Source organism: Pseudorca crassidens, chromosome 12, assembly GCF_039906515.1.
Source record: "Pseudorca crassidens isolate mPseCra1 chromosome 12, mPseCra1.hap1, whole genome shotgun sequence".
NCBI lineage: Eukaryota > Metazoa > Chordata > Mammalia > Artiodactyla > Delphinidae > Pseudorca > Pseudorca crassidens.
In genome coordinates, this window is record NC_090307.1 from 84,186,016 (window position 1) to 84,205,785 (window position 19,770).

General features: G+C 52.4%; 1 protein-coding gene across 18 annotated transcripts in view; it reads right to left on the reverse strand.

The window, feature by feature from the left end:
• Positions 1-19,770, reverse strand: part of KDM2B (lysine demethylase 2B) — a 122,267-nt gene that overhangs the window by 81,092 nt on the left and 21,405 nt on the right. For 12 of the 18 annotated variants that reach the window (XM_067700917.1, XM_067700925.1, XM_067700922.1 and 9 more), the window contains 4 exons: positions 14,212-14,390; positions 13,822-13,928; positions 3,159-3,252; positions 2,017-2,170 (listed from right to left, as the gene is read on the reverse strand). In XM_067700917.1, coding sequence (XP_067557018.1) covers positions 2,017-2,170; positions 3,159-3,252; positions 13,822-13,928; positions 14,212-14,390 — 534 coding nt within the window. Of the gene's footprint in view, positions 1-2,016; positions 2,171-2,261; positions 2,456-3,158; positions 3,253-4,661; positions 4,961-5,484; positions 5,636-6,020; positions 6,166-6,524; positions 6,586-6,698; positions 6,883-13,821; positions 13,929-14,211; positions 14,391-19,770 lie in introns of those variants that run through there. The other 6 variants (XM_067700931.1, XM_067700933.1, XM_067700930.1 and 3 more) reach the window with 6 other exon arrangements.

Genomic DNA, 19,770 nt, shown 5'->3' on the forward strand with positions numbered 1-19,770 from the left:
AGCTGCAGTTCAAATCCACGTCCCCTCTTCCTGCCTTCAACACACAGTCACACCCCTGCTGGGGCTTAGATGCTGCTTCTTGAGACCTTTTCCAGCTTGCTTAAGGCACCAAAATGAACACCCTTCCCATCCCAGATCGGGGGAAAGCAATGGGCCACCTCTCGGTTCTGAAAAAGGCCCTGCGAGAAAAACGCCTGTCCTCCAAGGAGGCTAAGGAGGCCTGCACTCACGGGACAGAGTTGGGAGGGAGCCTGAGGATCCCAGAGTTCAGCCTCACCCTGCCCCCACTGTAGAGATGGGACAGTTGAGGCCCAGAGAGGGGAAGAGATCAGCCCAAAGTCACAAAGACGGCAGCAAGGCCAAGCGCACGCCAGCCTCCCTTTGAATCTACCAGGGCCAATCTTCCCACACCTGCAGTGGCCTTGAACACGCTGCAGGATACCACCTCCTTCCAGGCTGTGCTCCATAAATGCTGTCCACCAACTACAATTCCCTCCTGTCCCAAGCAGCAGTCCCTCCCCTCCCGGGGTCAAGCAGCTCCAAGGATGCACCTGGGGCCCTGACAACAAAGTCACCCCCACTAAACCCCGCCACCTCCAAATCCCAAACTTCCCCAATAGTGAAATCTCTGCCCAACTTTCTAGAAGAGCCCGCGTGTGCAGGTCCCATCCCCATGGTGGGAACTGCCACCACAACCGCTCCCCCTTCAGTTGACACTGACTCGATGTCCAGACCCGAGGCCAACTCCAGTCCAACTTAAGTGTGACCAGTTTCTCCATCCAATGGATCTTAGTGGCCTCAAAGGAGGCCTTGGACCCTAAGATCCAAGCTTCCACTCAGTGGCAATTTCCCTGCAGGCTCCTTGGCATATGGCCTCTACTTGTGTACCTCCAGTGACGGGGAGCTCAGTGCCTAGCAGAGCAACTCATTCCAATACCACTTGGCTATACCTTGTCTTCCAAGATATGATCCTTCAACTGGCCGATGGCCATTACCATACACCTTCACTTCCTGGGTAAAACAACCCAATTTCTCCTTCAAATTCACCTCACCTGATGTGGTATCCAGACTCTTCTCTCTTTCGAGGTTGACTTACCCATGAGGGTAAGTCATTACAACCCACGAGGAACACAGTCTCCTACATGTGGCCTGACCCTCTCACTCTATACAGTGGGACTGTCACCTCCCTCATGCTGGGTAAAACACTTCCACTGAAATGCAGCCTAAGATTCCCAGGTCATCTGCCACATCCACTAGTGACTCAGCCTGTAACTGGCCAAAAGCCCTCAGCCCATCTCCCAGGAGCTGTAGGCCAATAGGTCTCGGTTCACTCAGTCCTCACTACCACCTGGGAAGTCTTCCATTTTACAGATGAGAACATTGAGGCACTGAGATTAAGTCATTTCCAGGAAGTCAGGCTTGTAAGCAGCAGAGCAGGAATTTGAATTAGGGCGGGGCTTTCTGGCCCCAGGGCCCATGCTCTTAATTATTGCCCTCTGCTATAGTTGTAGTTAATTTTTTTTTTTTAAAGGGGCGAGTCCAAGTACAGAAATTGACCTTGATCCCAATTACATTTCATCTTGTTCTGCAGGAAGGAAGCTGCCACTCTGGGTGCATTCCCCTCTACCCTCTTCCCCTGGGCCAACTCCCCCTTCTCCCCTCCCCAGCCATCAGGATAAAGTTGCCCCTCCCCTCCCCACAGGACCACCCTCATCCTCACCCTCAGAAATCTCAGCAGGGCATCTTGGAGGAAGGCATTCAAACTTCCCCTGAGGGAGGGCCCTCAGGAGGCTTTCTCCCCAAGAGAGAATTCTAGCCCACAGGCAGGAAAAAACAGGTAAGATGTGAGAGGCTATTTTTCCCTGCAGCCTGAGGCCTGCTTCTCTCCTTCTCTCAGGGACTGCCAAGGGCAAGGAGGCCCAGAGAAACCCCATCACTTGGCCTAAACGCCTGGCTGAGGCCACCCGGCCAACAGGAGGCTGCTAAGAGCCCAGCGCCAGCCTCGCGGGAACCTACCGGAAGGGATGAAGAATGTGTAACCCTGTTTCAGCTCAATTCTTTGGCATCGCTCCACACGGTCTCCCAGGAAGATGTCGCTCTGTTTGCCCGACAGCACCCACTCCTCGTACAGTGCCAAATTGTGCAAGGTTGGAGGAATCAGCCAAAAGATCTTAGAAGGAAAAAGAAGCAATCAGTTAAAGATCCAGGCCAAAGTCTCTGATTTCTTCCAGGCTCTGCCACAACCCAGAAGACAGCCCCACCTGCCTGGGAGCAGGGAGGATGGGGGAGGACACATCCCCGGACACCCTTCCAGGACCAGGCCCAAAGGGTCTCTGGGGTGGCAGAGAAGGCTGTACCGCCCTTCTGGGACACCCCTTGCCCGCCTTTAGAGAATCTCCGTTCCAGCTGAAACACCAGGGTGGGAAGACTGAGTGGAACATTCTTTCTCCTGAGCCGTGGGCTTGTCAGGGAGGTGGGGGAAGGAAAAGAAGGGGAATTTCCTAAGTTGTAGGATAAAATGGCCCAATAAATAAAACCAGCTTGTGCTGGCTCTGGAGAAGGAGGAAAAACATCTGGAACCAAGAGGGATGACTTCCTACCCGGAATTTCTTCCAACACATTCGGTTAAGACAAATGCACACGCAGACCCAGAGGAGCAGGGCAGCACACACGTATTCTCAAGGAGCACCCACCTCCATGCAGGGACCCCTACGTCCCCACGTGGACATGCACACAGGAGCAGACACAGCAGGAGCACCCTGAACACATGCCTCACGCCCTTTCTCTGGGTGATGTCTGTCCCTAATGTAAACTGTTCTTGCAGGCAACTAGACTTTTAAGTTAAAAGGTCCCAGTGCTGGAGCTGAAATTACAGCTGGGGGAAATGAAATGCTGGAGGTTCTTGGGAGCCACATCTGGAGTTCTAATCTGGCCCAAGATGCGTAGGACACTGGACTGGGTAAGCAGGTGTGAAAGGGTGACCAGATGTGATGCAAAAGAGTTGACCTTGACCTTTCCCTCCAGAAGAAGACAGAGAGTGAGAAAGTCCTCACAGGGTGGGGTCTGGCTGGAGGCGGGGGCAGAAGCAGAAAGGCGAGCGAGCCCCTCCATGCACAAACAGCCAGGCGTGTACAGAGATGTGAAGAGACTCAACTCACCTTCCCACCCCGGAAAACATGGTACCAAACGGAAGTGCCTCCGAAGTCGATGTGGAAGTCAGTGAAACAACCTTTCACGCTCATCAGACAGTACCTGCAGCACAGAGGCGGGGAAGCAGAAAAACAATTCAATGCCTGAATCACAGGAGGCGAGCAAACAGCTTCAGAGATGCCTGACCTGCTGCCCTTTTATAAACGCTGACACTGGGGAATTTTCTTTTTTTTTAGACCCAAATCTAATCGGAGTTCCCCATGGGGGAAGCCCCTGTGATCAGGTGGCGAATCTCAAGCATTGGCTACCTGCCCCCAAGGCTGGGAGAGGCATTTTTGTTTTCAGGTTCCCGAGAGAGAGAGCTGGCAACCCACAGGCCACTTGGTTCCTTCCTCGAAGACGGTTTTTACTCTTGCCCCACCCCTGCCTCCTACCCAAGCAAGAGGCTTCATTTCTGCTCCTTCCAGCTCCTATACCTGCAGTTCTCCCAAGCTGCCAGGTCCCTCTGCAGCAACTGGGCCCTCTGGAATTCAGCTGTAAACCACCTGCATAGCTTGCCAATTACTAGTCCCCATTCATCTCCTCATTCATTCAACAATCATGTACTGAGAGCCAACCAGTGGTCCAGCCCAGAGCTAGGCATGGCACTTAGAGAAAAGCATAAGACCCCTGCCATTAAGGATGAAACACTCTTAAGGGAGCATGACCCTGGGAAAGTTAAATGGCAAGGCAAACTGCAAATGACTGCAAAGTAAGCAATGCAGCTGGAAGTACAAGGGTACCAGCCATAAAAGACCACAGTGTATAATTCCACGTATGAAATGTCCAGAGTAGGCAGATCTACAGAGACAGAGAGTAGGTTAGTGGTGGCCAGAGGCTGGGGGTATTGGGAGGAAATGGGGAGTGACTGCTAATGGGTACAGGTCTTCGTTGTGGGGTGACAAAAATGTACCAAAATTGATGGTGGTTGCACAACTCTGTAAACATACTAAAAAACATTGAATTGTACACTTTAAGTGGATGAATGGTATGTGAACTGTACCTCAATAAAGCTGCTAAAAAAAAAAGTAAAGCGATAAAGACCCTCGGGGTGGGGGGGGGGGGGGTGGAGTGGCAGAGAGGGAGGGAAGGAGTCAGGGAGGGAAGGAGTTAGAGAAGGAGAGCCCGGCCCTGAGCGGCTTGGACAGAGGGAGGGCATTCGGGAGAAGAAACCTGCCAGCAGCCCCCCTTCTAAGCTCTAGCAACTGCCAGACAACCCACCCTTCCTTACAGGAACTCACCCGTCCCCTCCCTCCTCCCTCCACTTGCTGCCCTCCTAGGGGTGAGCAGAGCTTAGGAGGAGGGGGGACAGACAGGCTTCCAGGTCCCGGCCTGGCAGACGGCAGTGCCAGGGCCCCCTCCCTCTCACCCACCCCTTCCCCCAAAAGCCACAAGAGCACGGCTGGGGCAGTCCCCCACGGCTCATGCTCCCACACCTTCGCACCTCCGGAGGCCCGCATACACACGCTTACCCCACTGACCGCTTTTCCCCGCTGCACTTTGCTTTTCCATGGTTTGGGAAGAGGAGAGGAATGGGGCGGGGTCGGGCAGGGAGGAGCCAGCAGCCTGAGAGGAGATAATGGTGGGGGCCAGGGGGGACGTGGGCTGAGCTGGTTAGGAGGCTGGAGGGTTCCAGGCGCCCCCTCCCTCTGGTTGCCTTTTGCACCTCACATTCAGGTGGACCCGGGGCTCGGCAGTATGCACGCGGCGTGCCCCGCGTCCCTCCTCCGGATAGGCTGGAAGGAGCCTTAACCATGTGTCTGCAGGAGGCTGACAAATCAGAAGGCCTTCCTGCACATCAGAGCCCCGCTGCCTAGCAACCCCATCGGAGGGGTGTAGTTGACAGCACAGGACGCAGCCCTGTCACGAAGACAGGCGCGGGCTGTGCTGCTGGCGCTGGGGTTGTTAAAGTCCCAGCTCCGGCTCCGGCTCCAGCTCCGCCTCCACACCCTGCTGCCTCCTCCCGGCCCACCCAAGCCAGGTCCCCACTCTGAAGGCCTGGGTGATTCTCTTCTCTCCAAGGAACTGGAGGGGTAGGGGGCCTGCTAAAGCCCTAGTCCACCCCACCCCCATGGACCACGCCGGCCTCTTCTCTCCAAGCACCACTTCAAAATATTAGTCCTCATTTTCCTAAAACCACTCTTCCTCTCGGTTTTCTTCTTCTCTTTCTTTAATCTAACCTTGGTTTCCACCTCCTCCAGGCCTGAGCAGAACACAGTCTGGGGGAAACAATTTAAGTGTTTGTGGGGTGGAGAAAGGCGAGGTGCTTCCTTCAGTCTGCAGCTGGATACCCACCCAGGGGCCCAAAGCAGAAAGGAGAGGAGCTTGGCTCTTGGGCTCTTGGGCTCCAGGACCCAAGTCTCCCCAAACAGGTCGTCCTGGCCAAACAGGTCGTCCACCTTCAACCTGCCAATCTCCTGCCGCAGTTCCAGCCTCCCCAGCACACGCGGAAACGGAATCCCTGCGAGCTGCGGCTGCTGCGTACAAGGGAAAGTTCTCCAAGTTGAGCCTGCGTCTGCTCTGCCCTCCCAGTCACCCTCCAGCACCCTCCGAGGCCCCTCGGAGCTTGGGGGAGCCACTTCCAGCCCCGCCTTTCCATGAAAGGCCCCTCCTCCCATGTCCCTCATTTCCTGGCTGCCAGGCCTGGACCGCCCCTCCTGCCGGGCAAGTGCACGCTTTAGGGTGGCCAGGGGAGCTGGGACGGGGCGGCTTTTGTCCCGGGCCCCTGCAGCCGTCACCCCGCCTGCCTCCTCGCCTGACCCGCACTCATTCCGCGTTTCCCCCCTCACTCCTGCTTCTCGCTCGCTCTGGCGTGACGCCTTTGCACTGACCTCTAACAGCTTCCTCTTCCAAAGCACACCGCAGTCACATGGGCACCCCGGCTCGGTGCCACGGCCGCTAAGCTCTCACCGCGGCCGGCCAGCCGGCCTGGTTTCCGCCTCGGCCGCCCCCTGCCCGGAAAGCCGCGCCCCTCGACACCCCCACTCACGGCGCAGGCGGCATCTGTGTAGGACACCCTCCAAGTTGGCGCCTGAAAACCCCGCACCCGCGACCTAAGCTTTTGGGGGCTTCCCACCTCCCAAGGCCGGGGCTGGCTGGGGAGGAGCGTGGTAGGAGGGGGCACTGCACCTGCAGCACCAACTTTGGGGCGCTGCCTCGGGTCTGGGAGGCGGGGCAGCCCCACCCCGCCCTTTTCCCTCCAACTTAGCGAAACTCCCCCGGCAGCCCAGGCGGCGTCCCCTCGGGCAAAGGTCTGGCGGGGGGACCCGGAAAGCTGGCACCGGGTGACCGGGCTGGAGGCGCCGAGCGCGCGTGCACACACGCTACACACTTACACGCAGCCCCGGGAGACACAAAGAGCGGCTCCGTGACGCCGGCCGTGCAGCCCGCGGGAGGGAGGCGACCCACACCCCGCCCCGGTGCGCCCCGAAGGAGTGAGGGGCTCCCGGGCAGCCCGGGGCCCGCGGGGCGCAGCGCAGGAACGCCCGCCCAGCCCCGCCCGCGGTTACCCTCGACTGCAGCGCGGCTCCCGGGCGTCCCCTTTGGCGGCTGAGGCTCGACACTCGTCCGGCCCCGGCGACCAGAGCCGAGCCCCCTCCACGGTGCTGCCAGGCCCCTGTCGAGGACCGCGGAGCCCTCGCTCGCTTCGTTCTTTTCTCGGGGAGCCGGGCGCAGCCTGCGCTCATCCCCGCGCAGAAACTGAACACCCGCGCGGCACGGCGGCTGCCAGGGAGGCGGAGGGAGGCCGCGGCGGCGACAGGGAAGCGCGCCCGACCAGCGCCAGGGGACGCCGCCGCCCACGGCCGCCCCCTCGCCCGGGCTGGGTGGGAGCACGAGGGTAGCTCTCCCCACCTCCGTTCTACTGGCAGGCGCTCGGGGACTCCCGCACGCCCGTTTTCAGGGAGGGTGGACGCCGTCCTGCTGCTGAAGGCGACGACCCAGCAAAACCACCTTCCTGAAACGCACCCCTCGGGGCAAAGCTATAGAAAGGACCAGTGCCAGGGGGTGGAGGGCTTGTCTGATGCCGGGTATGGCAGCCCAGAGATCAGGGATGCGGCTCTGGCCCTAAAACAGACTAGCTGTGACCTTGGACAACAACTTCCCCTCTCTCAGCAGCTTCCTTGCCCTGGGGGCAGGGAGGTGACCTGACGTTCATCTGCAATCTAAGATGCTCTTTCCTGCGCCTGCCCCTACCTGCCCCCTTAGGAGCTGTGTAACCCCACATCATAGAACTATTGTGGGAATTCATTGAGATAAACACTTTGATTACTTAATCCAATCTTCACAACAGCCCTGTAAGGTCATTTGCGGGACTGTACCCATTTTACAGATGAGAAAGCAAGACAGGCTCAGAGGTGGTGACTCACCCTGATCACTACCCTCGTAGTGGGGTGCTTACCCAAGCAGCCTGTCTCAGAGTTTCTCAGCCCTTCTCCCCAGGTGTCCCTGGTAAATCCCAAGATCTCAAGAAGCAGAGTGTGCAGGTTACAGCCAAACCTCAACCACTAACTGAAGAAGTCAGTCCAGCTCACATCAGAAGTCCCCCCTCCAGGGCACGCTCATCAGGACCACAGCCCTCTTCCCATCCCACCCTTCCCCCATAAACCACAAGGGGGGCCAGGAGATGGTGGTATGGTGTCTGCAGGGGCAGAAATCAAACTTCTCGATTCTTTGGCCAAATCCCATTCCCTGGGCTACCCAGCATTATTAATTAATAGGTTCCAATTATCAAGTGCTCATAATAATAGCTGCTTACATGCATGATACCATTTTATCCTTAAAACAACCTAATAATCCCCATTTTAGGGAACTGAACGTTAAGCCATTTAAAGGTGGTCAACGCCCCGGCCCAGGGTGTTGCTTCCTTGTGTCATTTACTGGATGGCTCACCCATTAGTACCTCCCTGATGGCCTGCTGTGAGGTTAAACTGTAAACTCCCTGGAATTGGTTGAATTTTTTACCTTATGTATGCTTTGCCTATTTAAAAGAAAAGATAGTAATGACAAAGACAATCCCCGACCTTGGATTTGAGCACCAGTCATTGAATTAAATGAACTCAGAGAGGAGAAGGCCCTGACAACAGGATCAGGCTGTCCACATGGGAGACATATTACTTTTCTCTTTTTTTTTTATTTTTTATTTTGGCTGCACCACGCAGCAGGCAGGATGGTTCCCCGACCAGGGATTGGTTCCCCGGGCCTCCGCAGTGAAAGCACCGAATCCTAACCACTAGACCACCAGGGAACTCCCCCATATTACTTTTTAAGTCACAAATGCCCAGATCCTTGTGAGTAGGGACCACACCAGATTCATCTGTGTAAGTGCAGTACCCAGCAACAGCCCTATAATTATTCTAACCAGCTATGTGACATGGGACCAAATCCTTTCCCCCCTCTGGATCTCAGCATCTCATTTGTTAAAACTAGTCAGGGCCCTCTAACTGGTGGCCCTTACAGACCAAACCAGGTCCTAGATATGCTTGGTCTGCCTACTGTCTTACACTCAGCTGCCCTAGATATGCTTGGTCTGGCCAGCACTCGTTTAAAAAAAATGTTTTTTAAAGGCTGCCTCTCCAGTTATCCAGAGCCACACCAGCCCCTACTGTCTTACACTCAGCTGCTCTATCCATTACTGCATTGAACCACTATGATTTCCAGCTTCCTTGTCTGTTAAATGGGGATAGTAACCTGCTTCCAGTATCATTGAGATCTGGGTGCTAAGGGTCTAACACAGCACCTGGGGCCATACATGGCACCACAGGAAAGGCTGGCTCTCTTTGTTCTTCTTTTCGAGGTAGAAGGGAAAAGCCAGGAATCCAGAGACCAGGGTCCGGGGCGTGGCCCACATGTGACATCAGCAGCCTCTCTAGGTCAGTTTCTCTATGTGATACATTACACAGGGACGATCATTTATGATGCCAGCAAACGCGGTTGATGAGAGTGAGCCGGTAAATATTAAATATCGGCTGTAGAGATGCCCTATGCAAATGCGAGGGAAGGTAGATTAAAAAGCAGAGGATGCCAGGATTCCAATGGCAGCTGCAGCCCCTGTGTGTCTACAGGAGGCCACGTAGACAAACATCTTATCCCAACCACATTTCACATCCACTGCAGGCTCCATCTTCCCCACATCATGGAGGGAGGCAGGGCAGGGATGACAGGATCACCACTTTGTGGAGAGAAAACTGAGTCTCTAAGAGGAGATAAAAGCTTTGCCATAGCTCAGGGAGTGACAGAGGCAGCCCCGAAACTTGGTCATCCCAGTGCCTGTCTTCATCCTGTTTCAGCTGCATACCCCCAGAAAGCACATGGGAAGAAAATGCAGTCAATTTTCAATTTTGGGGGGCCAAATGTAGGCTTTACACAGGATCCCCTTTTGGCTGGGCTTTTGAGCTCTTTCAGTCCACTGTATATCTCTAATACACCAGCAAACCTCATTTCTGCAAGCCCAGTGGGCTACAGGAGCAGGTGAGAACAGAAAAGACTCACTAATTTCTTTCTGGAATGTGTTAAAATACCCAACAGTCCTAAGTGAAAAAGGTGTGCCCATGTCATAGACCCAGGAGATTGCAGAGGTTTTAAAACCTGTCCACAAAGTCTTTGAGAGCTCCCCACCCCTTCCAGAGACAGGGCCAAATTTCCCTCCCTTGAGTGTGGGCTAGACTTCGTGACTTGCTTTTAACTACTATAATATGGCAGAAGTAAACAGTATGTGACTTCCAAAATTAGGTTATAAAAGGCACTGTGGCTTCCTCCTTGCTCTCTCTCAAACCATTTCTGGCGGAGGGCAGGAAGCTGCCATGTCATGAGGACACTCAAGCAGCCCTATGAAGAGGCCTACATAGTGAAGAACTGAGGCCCAGGCCTAAGTTTTGGGTTTTGTTTTGTTTTGTCGTGCCGCACAGCTTGTGAGATCTTAGTTTCCCGACCAGGGATTGAACCTGGGCCCTCAGCAGTGAAAGCACAGTCTTAACCACTGGACAGCCAGGGAACTCCCCAGGTCTAAGTTCTGACACAAGCTCATTCAGGACTCTGAGCCAGAATCACCCAGCTAAGCCACACCCAGATTCCTGCCCTACAGAAGCTGTGAGCTGATGCTAAGACATAAATTTGTTTAAGTTGTGAAGTTTTAGGGTAATCTGTTATGCAGCAGTAAACAACTAATACAGGGGTACTTCCAAATCATTGTCACTGTTTGTACGATTATGGAATTTTCCAAGACAAATAATTCTGTACAGCCAAAACACTTCTGTGGGGCAGCAATTAGGGGCAGGGTTGGGGGGAGGCCGTGGCAGAAATGCATTGGCACAGCTGATATTCAGCCTACCCTGTCATCATCTTTTCCCTTTATCCTGCTTCTTCATGACACTTATCACCTCCTAAATTATATTATTCACTTGTTTGCTGGCCTGTCTCTTCTCCCAGCCAGAATACAAGCTCCATGAGAAGAGGGACTTTGTTTATTCACTGTATTCTACCAACGACTTAAAAGAGTGTCTTGCACAAAATACAAAGTAAATGCAGCAAGAGGTAACTAGTATACTCTCTTTCTTTTTCTTGTTTTTTTTTTTTTTTTCGGCCACGCCATGTGGCTTGTGGGATCTCAGTTCCCCAACCAGGGATCGAACCTGGGCCACAGCAGTGAAAGCACCAAGCCCTAACCACTGGACAGCCCGGGAATTCCCACACTAGTATACTCTTTAGAAATCTTTGTCTCCCACAAAGTTGCAACTACCCCTTCGACAACTGTCTCCACCCCTTGTCTTAAATAACTGAACCAAAACCCATTAAAATTCCTAACCCCCTCACCATGATCAAACGACATAAATCCTGGAACCAGGGAGAAGTCAGTCATGGGTTTGTAACCCTCCTCTTGTCCCCCCTGCAAACCTTCAGTTCAGGTGGCCCTTCAGCTGTCTCCACTCTCCAGGCACCTCCAGCATGGAGGCTCTGTGATTTCTAGAAAGTGTCGTTTTAATTAAATTCCAAAGAACCATTCTATGATCCCAGAGGACTTCATCATCATGGGATTTTTACCTTGCTTATTAACTGAAATCAGCATTCTTTTCAGCCGAACAAAGTGGACCACTTCCAAGGTGACAATTTCCTTCCTAACAAGGTTCAAATCCTATAACAAGTTCCCACGGCCACTGACAGGGTTTGTAAATCTATTTGCCACATAGTCCAACCAATATGTCCAAGACATGTGGTTCTAGAAAATTGTGTGTGAGCCTTTTTCTGGTAATTAGATAGAATTCTCAACGTATTAACAGAACTTACTATTTAAAGGAATCTTTCAATAAAGTGTAGAATACTGAATATCTCAGAGAGACAAAGTAGATATTAATTGAAATCTGTCACCCAAGGCTGTCTATTTTACCTTCCTAAATACATGCCCTGTTTGTCCTGTGCTCTCCTCTAACCCTCATCTAGATGATGCAGTGGTTCCTCATACCAGTCTGCCCCCACCTCCTTCAATCCACACGGCAGCTGCAGAATTTGCAGAATACAAATCTGAACACATACCTCTCTCTGCTTAAAATCTCAGAGGTTTCCGACTGCTCTTAGGAGAAATACAGACATCTCACTATGACACTGTCAGGCCCTGTCAGCCTGACCCACCCCGCATCCTGCACCATTGACCTTCCCTTGATCTGCTCCAGCCCCACTGGCCTTTCTTTGGCAAGTCCTTCAGCCCCGTCCTGTCCCCAGCCCTCCCCACCATTCCAGGCTCTCTGCACACAGCCAGAAAAGCTCTTCCCAGGCCTCTTCACTTAAGTAGCTCTTCTCCCCTTTAGACTGCAGCTCAGGGTGGCCTGCCCTGCCCTCCCTAACCCAGTGAATCCCCTGGTACACGCTCCCATAGCACTGAGGGTCTCTGCCTTGTGGCCTCATCACAGCTGCAAATTTCCATTTGTTTCTCTGACTGTTGGATTAACATGTCTCCTGAATAGACTGTAAGCTCCATGAGGGCAGGGAGCTCATCTGGTTTTCTCCCTGCTCTATTCCCGGTGCCCAACACCAATCAGGTGTTCAGTTTATAGGCTGAATCAATCAATCACTCAATCAACGAGGGTCAGGATCTGCCTCTCATTAATCTGAATCTCACACTCTTTCCTCAAGCTCTGCCTCCGTGATTCCATCGAGGACCTTGGCACTTGCCTACTGCCATCCCTCCCAACTCCCGTCCCATCTCCTCTGTCCTTTAAAGCCCAGGTCAATATCCTCTCCAAGATGATTTCCTGATGCCAGCAGCCCAAAAGGATTCCTTCTCTCCCCATTTGCCTTCTGGGAACCTGTTTCCCTCTGCCTAGGATGAGAGCTGCACCTTACCCTCATGTTAATGGCACATTCTCCAGAAGGTAGGGGCTTTTAGTCCTGTTCATCTTTTACTTCCCTGTTCCAAGGGCTCCATAAGTTTTGATGTGATCGGATCGGAACAAAACAGAATTGAAAACCCTCCTACCAACCCCTCCTTGAGCCCAATCTTTCCCTTTGAGGCAGCCCAGATCCAAGGGGTGTAAGGAGCTTCAGCTTTGAGGGTAGAAAAAAATGTCTGAGAGGTAATTAAAGAGAGAGAGAGTTTGAAAGCAAAACCTTGAGAAGCCCAGGGCCAGCATGCTGGCCTCCCTTACAAAGCCTGGCACAGAGTTTGCATTCAATATGCACTAAATGAAGGGCTGAGTGAATGAAAAGTTCACAGTCTTTGAGCTCCTGGGGTCACTCCTGGCAGTGGGGCTGAGCAGAGAGGTACTAATGGATTTGGAGTCACCAGAGCCAACTCTTCTAGGAAGCCCAAAGCAATAGTTCTGCCTGGACCACCAGCATCTCCTTCTCATTTTGAAGATGGAAACACAGAGGGCCTGAGATGGTACGGGCCCCAAGGTGACTTTCTCATCCCAAGGGTCCGCCACGCAAGTCCTAGAACATGGAAGGTGCTCGTAGCTACCTCTGCCCATGTTAAATAATCAGTCTCAGGACTTGCTGGTCACACCACATGTAGTGATGTCCCTGCAATTAGATGTGGCCACATTCCCAGCCCACCACCAACCTCCCGCTTAGAGGGCACCGTCTCTCTAAGGAATGTCTGGTGAGGAAGTGGCCCCTGGCTTTTATCAGGAAAGGTTCTTCTCAATCAGAGGTCCCAGGTCTCAACAGCGGGAAGCAAAAAATACCAGACCCCTACCCAGCCCTTGTCAAAAGTAAAGGGTCCGTGGCGGACCCCTAAAAATCCACTCCCAGGACATGCTGTCACTTGGAGGGAGAAAACGAATGTTTGACAAGTACACATACACACACGCACGTGCACACACACACACGCACACACAGATGCACACAGAGATGGTTCCCATTACTCTTCCTCCTCTTCAGATCACATCCCCCCAGGGAGAGCTGGCAGGGAGGCCAAAGAACTATCTGGATGGAGAATCCAGACCCGGAGCAGAATGCAGAGCCCCTGCATTCCAGGGAAGCAAGATGCCAACCTGCCCACACCAAGGACCCCCAGCCCTCACGTCCCAGCAGCGACCCCGCAGGGCCGTGGTCTCAGCCCAGGCTCACTTCCAGCCCCCGCCCCCCACAAGGCTGAAAGCCACCCCCTCCCAGGTCCCGCCACCAGCCAGGCAGTCTTACTTCTTCACTTTCGGGTACTTCATCTCTGCAATGGCATTCGTGGCTTCCGTCTGCTTCTCCTTCAAGTGCTGGGGCCACATGTTATCCACCCAGTCCACCAGGTCTACCTGAAATCCAGCCAGGCCACCGTCAGCACTTCCTGGCTCCGAGTGCCCTTAAGCTGGACCCCATCACCACACCTCAACCCTAATCCCGCTTCCAAACGCCTCCCACCCTACCCCTGGGCCAGCGCTCGCGCAAGACGAGGCGGTGGAAGGTGGCCCGAGGAGGCGGAAGGTGGCCGGGGAGGGGACCGCAGCCGAGGGGGGGGCCGCCTACCACGGTGGGATGCTTGACCAAGTGCTGGCCGGGGAGGGGACCGCAGCCGGGGCAGGGGGGGGGGGCGCCTACCACAGTGGGACGCTTGACCAAGTGCTCCAGCTTGGTGTGGCTGAACTCAAGGCTGATGACGTTGTACAGCTTGTCCCGCTGGGCCTCGGGCGTCTCATAGTACCGCACAAACTGGGACATGCTCATCTCCGTGCCTTTCTGGGTGTTCACGTCCATCACATCCACCAGCCGCCGGCTACCTGGGGGCAGAATCCACAGGCTGGTGGCTCCAGCCAGCTGGGGGTGCAGATCCTACTTGGGAGGCCCCGTAAAACTAAACCTGCTCCGCCCTAGCATCCCCCATATGCCTCACCCTACACCCTGTCTGCTCAGTTACCTGGTCCTATCAGTTTTCCTCACCAAGTCACTCTCCAATCTTAAAACGAATCCCTCCCCAGTCCATCTGCTTCCCTCCACCACAACTAACTTGCCCCAAAATGCTCAGTTACTGAGCTGCAGAGCTGGGATTTGAAGCCAATTCCATCTTATGCTAGAACCCAGGTTCTTAATTCTTAACCCCCGACCCCCACCTCTGCCCTCTGCAATACTGAATCTTGATCACAGGCTAAGGTTGAAAAATGATCCCCGCCTTCAGTGGCTGGCTCGTCGCCCCACAGATCCAGGGAAGCCTTGGAGAACCGCTTTGTTTTTGAGTCAGGAGTGCAAATCCACCAGGGGGCATCCCTGAACTTTGCTGGAAATTCTGGTCATGCTCTGGGCAGTGCCGGCTCCTTCCTTACCAGGGCTCCTGGAACAGGTGGGCTCTGCTCAGCTGTTCTGGAAAGCCCACCTGTCAGAGAACCTGCTATGTTAGAGTGGGGGAGGGGAAGAGAACAGGCCCCCAAGCTCCCTCCGCTTTCTGGTTGGCCTCCAGCCTTCCACCTCCCCTGCCTCTCCTCCTGCCTCTCCTCCCTCACCTTGCTCAGGGTCCCATCTGCAAAGCCCCCTGAGGAAGGGGATTTGCTGAGCAGGTAGGTGATGGGAATCACAGCCCTAGAGGCTGGTGCAAGTCGGCATTAAAGGCCTGGAGCTCAGCTGCCCCATCAGTACAATACAGTGGTTAGGCTAAGACTTTGTGGGTTTGAACCCCAGCTGGACCTCAGACCTCTTAGCATCTCTCAGTTTCCCCCCATCTGTAACATGGGACAAAAATGGCAGCCAACCTATGGGGTTGTCCTGTGACTTAAATGAGATAATGTACATGAAACATTCTTGAGAAGTGCCTGCAAGTAGGAAGTGTTACCTAACTGGCCAATTTCATTTATAATTACAGGTGGAGAAAGTGACGTGGTGGGAAATCAGAGCCAGTTAAATCTCTGCCACTCAGTCCAAAAGGACTGACCACTTACCATCCTAAAACATAATCAGGATGGCTAGTGGGGGGGATGGGGGGCGGGTTATGAGGGGCGATGAAAATGTTCTAAAATTGACTGTGGCAATGACTGCACAAACTCTGTGAACAAATGAAAAACCATTGAATTGTACACTTTAAATGGATGAATTGTATAGTATGTGGATTATAACTCAGTAAAGCTGTTATTAAACAAAAACACTAGGCACTAAACGACCAACAAAGTTGGTTTTTCTAAAAAATATTTTTTTCTTTCAAAAGTCTCCTATCCACTTAAAACATACCTAATAAAAAATATAAATTATTCAGCCATAAAAAGGAGAGTACAGATGGCCCCCGACTTACCATGGTTCAACCTAGGTTTTCTGACTTTAAGATGGTGCAAAAACGATACACATGCAATAGAACTGTACTTGGAATACTGAATTTCGATCTTTTCCCGGGCTAGTGATATGATCTTCTCTTGTGATGCTGAGCAGCTGCAAGGAGCCGCAGCTCCCAGTCAACCACAATCACAAACAACCGAAACACTTACAGCCATTTTGTTTTTTAATTTTCAGTACAGTATTCAATACATTGCATGAGCTTTTCAACACTTTATTATAAAATAGGCTTTGTGTTAGATCATTTTGTCCAACTGTAGGCTAATGTAAGTGCACATTTAGGGTAGGCGAGGTGAGGCTATGAAGTTTGGTAGCTTAGGTGTATTACGTGCATTTTCAACTTACAATTTACAATGGGTTTATTGGGATGTAATCCCATCATAAGTCGAGGAAGATCTGTCGTAGCGATACATGCTACCACATGGATAAACCTCAAAAACATGATGCTAAGGGAAAGAAGCCAGACACAAATGGTCACATGTTGCATGATGTCATTCACATGAAATGTCCAGAATAGGCAAATCCACAGAGACAGAAAGTAAGTGAGTGGTTGCCAGGGGCTGGGAGTGAGGGAATGGGAGTGACTGCTAAGGGGTGTGAATCTCCTTTCGGGGTGTTGAAAATGTTTTAGAACCAGCAGACGGTATGGTTGCATAACACTGTGAATGTATTAAATGCCACTGAACTGTACATTTTAAAATGATTAATTTTGGGACTTCCTTGGTGGTCCAGTGGGTAAGACTCTGCGCTCCCAACGCAGGGGGCCCGGGTTTGATCAGGGAACTAGATCCTGCATGCCGCAACTAAGAGTCTGCATGCTGCAACTAAAAGAACCCACGTGCTGCAACCAAGAGTCTGCATGCCGCAACTAAAAGATCCCACATGCCCACATCTAAAGATCCCGCAGGCCGCAACGAAGATCCCACATGCTGCAACTAAGACCTGGCGCAGCCAAAATAAATAAATATTTTTTTTAAAAAAAGAAAACGGGAAAATGATTAATTTTATGTTATGTAAATTTCACCTCAATAAATTTTTTTTTAACGCAATTCTTCTCCTGAACAGAAGAAGGATGTGGGTAGAAAAGGCCTGTTTTTTACTTTTTTGAGCACTAACAAGGTTTCCAGACCCCCTCTCCCCAACACAATCCCCAGGGCTCCCTGTGCACCCTCGCCCCACTCTGCTCCTAGCCAGGTACAGGTCCCCAGTTGACCCACCTCGGCCTGCCCCACCCTCAGCCAAAAAGGGAAGTCAGGACTTGGAGTGGTTAGAGCCGTGAGGAGCAGCTGGGGCTGAGCAGGACAGGAGGGCAGAGGCCTGGGGGTGGGAGAGGCCGAGGGGCTGTATCTGGAGCACTTCTAAGAATAGCTTCCTCGGTGTGCAGGGAGCTCCATCCGGCTCCCCAGGTGTCCTGGAAGTCTCAGCTGGTGGGAGGAGTTGGAGTGGGAATAGAGGGAGGAGGAAGGGAAGTCGGTTCTTCTGGGTGCCTGGGCTCCATAAACCTCCAGGGAAACGCAAGTGCACCAGTAACCCGATTCAACCCCACTGGGTTCCAGCCCACAGGTGAGGATGAGAAATGCAGGAACATTAGCACACTTCCTAGGGAAGCAGAACAATACGGATTGAAGTGACCGTTGGCTTAGGAGTCTGACGAATCTGAGATAAAGGCCAGCTCTGAAGCAAACAGCAGTTGAGGAAAAGTTTCTCTCCATAAATATATTCCAGCCAATAAATGGCAAAGGAGGGACTTCCCTGGCGGTCCAGTGGTTAAGATTCCACGTTCCCAATACAGGGGCCCCAGGTTCGATCCCTAGTCAGGGAACTAGATCCTGCATGCGGCAACTAAGAGCCTGCATGCCGCAACTAAATATCCCGCGTGCCGCAATTAAGACCCAGAGTAGCCAAATAAATAAATAAATAAATATTTTTTAAAAAAAGGTTACTCTGTGCTTCCACTGCAGGAAGCACAAGTTTAATCAGATCCCTGACTGGGGAACTAAGATTCCTGCATGCAGCATGGCATGGCCCCCCCCCCAAAAAATGGGGGTGGGCGGGGGGAGGAATGACAGAATTAATTAGACCATCACCACTTTGCAGCCCCTGATAAAATAATGGAAACAGACATCAATGACTGCTAACAACAGAGAGAGAGAGAGAGAGAGGGAGAGAGAGAACCTAACATGTGCCTCCTGATGGATCTATGAGGCAGTCAGAATAAAATGAATGAACTAATGAATGAATGAGTGAGAGAGACAGACCGAATCTGATCAAGCATCTATATCCAACTACCAATTTACAGAAACAACAGAGAATGGAAGAGCATGTTAAGCTACTCCAAGGCAAAATCCAGGCAATGAAAAATTCTACAGGTCAAACAATCCAATGGGAGATAGAGGGAGAGCCCAGAGATTATTAATAAGAGACTGAAAAGGCACCTCAACCAATCACAATGCAAGACCCTTATTTACACTCTGACTCATACAACTGTTAAAAAAAAAAAAAGTAGGGGGATATCCCTGGAGGCAGAGTGGTTAAGAATCCGCCTGCCAACGCAGGGGACATAGGTTGGATCCCTGGTCCAGGAAGATCCCACATGCCGCGGAGCAACTAAGCCCATGCGCCACAACTACTGAGCCTGCGCTCTAGAGCCCATGAGCCACAACTACTGAAGCCTGCGCGCCTAGAGCCCGTGCTCCGCAACAAGAGAAGCCACCGCAGTGAGAAGCCCGCGCACCGCAACCAAGAGTAGCCCACGCGCACCGCAACTGAAAAAGCCCGCGCGCAGCAACGAAGACCCAATGCAGCCATAAATAAATAAAGACCACTTTAAAAACAAAGTAGGGACTTCCCTGGTGGTCCAGTGAGTAAGACTCCGCACTCCCAATGCAGGGGGCCCAGGCTGGATCCCTGGTCGGGGAACTAGACCGCATGCATGCAACTAAGAAGTCCACATGCCACAACTAAAAACCTGGTGCAGCCTAAATAAATAAATAAATATTTTTAAAAAAGAAAGTAACATTTATGCTATATATGAAACAACTGGAAATTTGAACAATGTATATGGATATTTACTCATTTTAAGGAATTTTTTAAATTCCTTAGTTTTTAAGGTTCCTAGTTTTTAAAAGACTAGGTGTGAGAGTGCACTCCATGGTCCTGAGCATCCGTCTCTTGCTTCAACAATGTTTGGAAGGAAAAGACCCAGGGACGCCCATTTCCCCAGCCTCCAACCACCCTCCAGCCATTTTTCCAGTGGTAACCTTCAGAACGAACCACTCAGGCATCAGGGGCCTCCAGGACCAGCCAACATCATTTTTTGCGCTTAGCTCCTTATTACCGATCAACTGTGAGCTCCCAGATGCGTCAGAAATATTCCACCGCAGTAGAGGCTGCCATCAACCGCCTGGTAAACATGCATCTGAGGGCCTCCTACACCTACCTCTCTCTGGGCTTCTATTTCAACGGTGACGATGTGCCAGGGGGTGACTCTGGAGGGCGTGGGCCACTTTTTCCACGAATTGGCAGAGGAAAAGCACGAGGGCACCAAGCACCTCTTGAAAACGCAAAACCAGCGTGCAGAAGCCACCCCAAGATGAGTGGGGTAAAACCCAGGACGCTACGGAAGCCACCATTCTCATGGAGAACCTGAACCAGGCCCTTCTGGATTTGTATGCCCTGGGTTCTGGCCATGCAGCCCCCCACCTCTGTGACTCCCCGGAGCCACTCCCTAAGTGAGGAGGTGAAACTCATCAAGAAGATGGGTGACCACCTGACTGACCTCCGCAGGCTGGCTGGTCCCCAGGCTGGGCTGGGCCAGGATCTCTTTGACACGCTCACCCTCAAGCA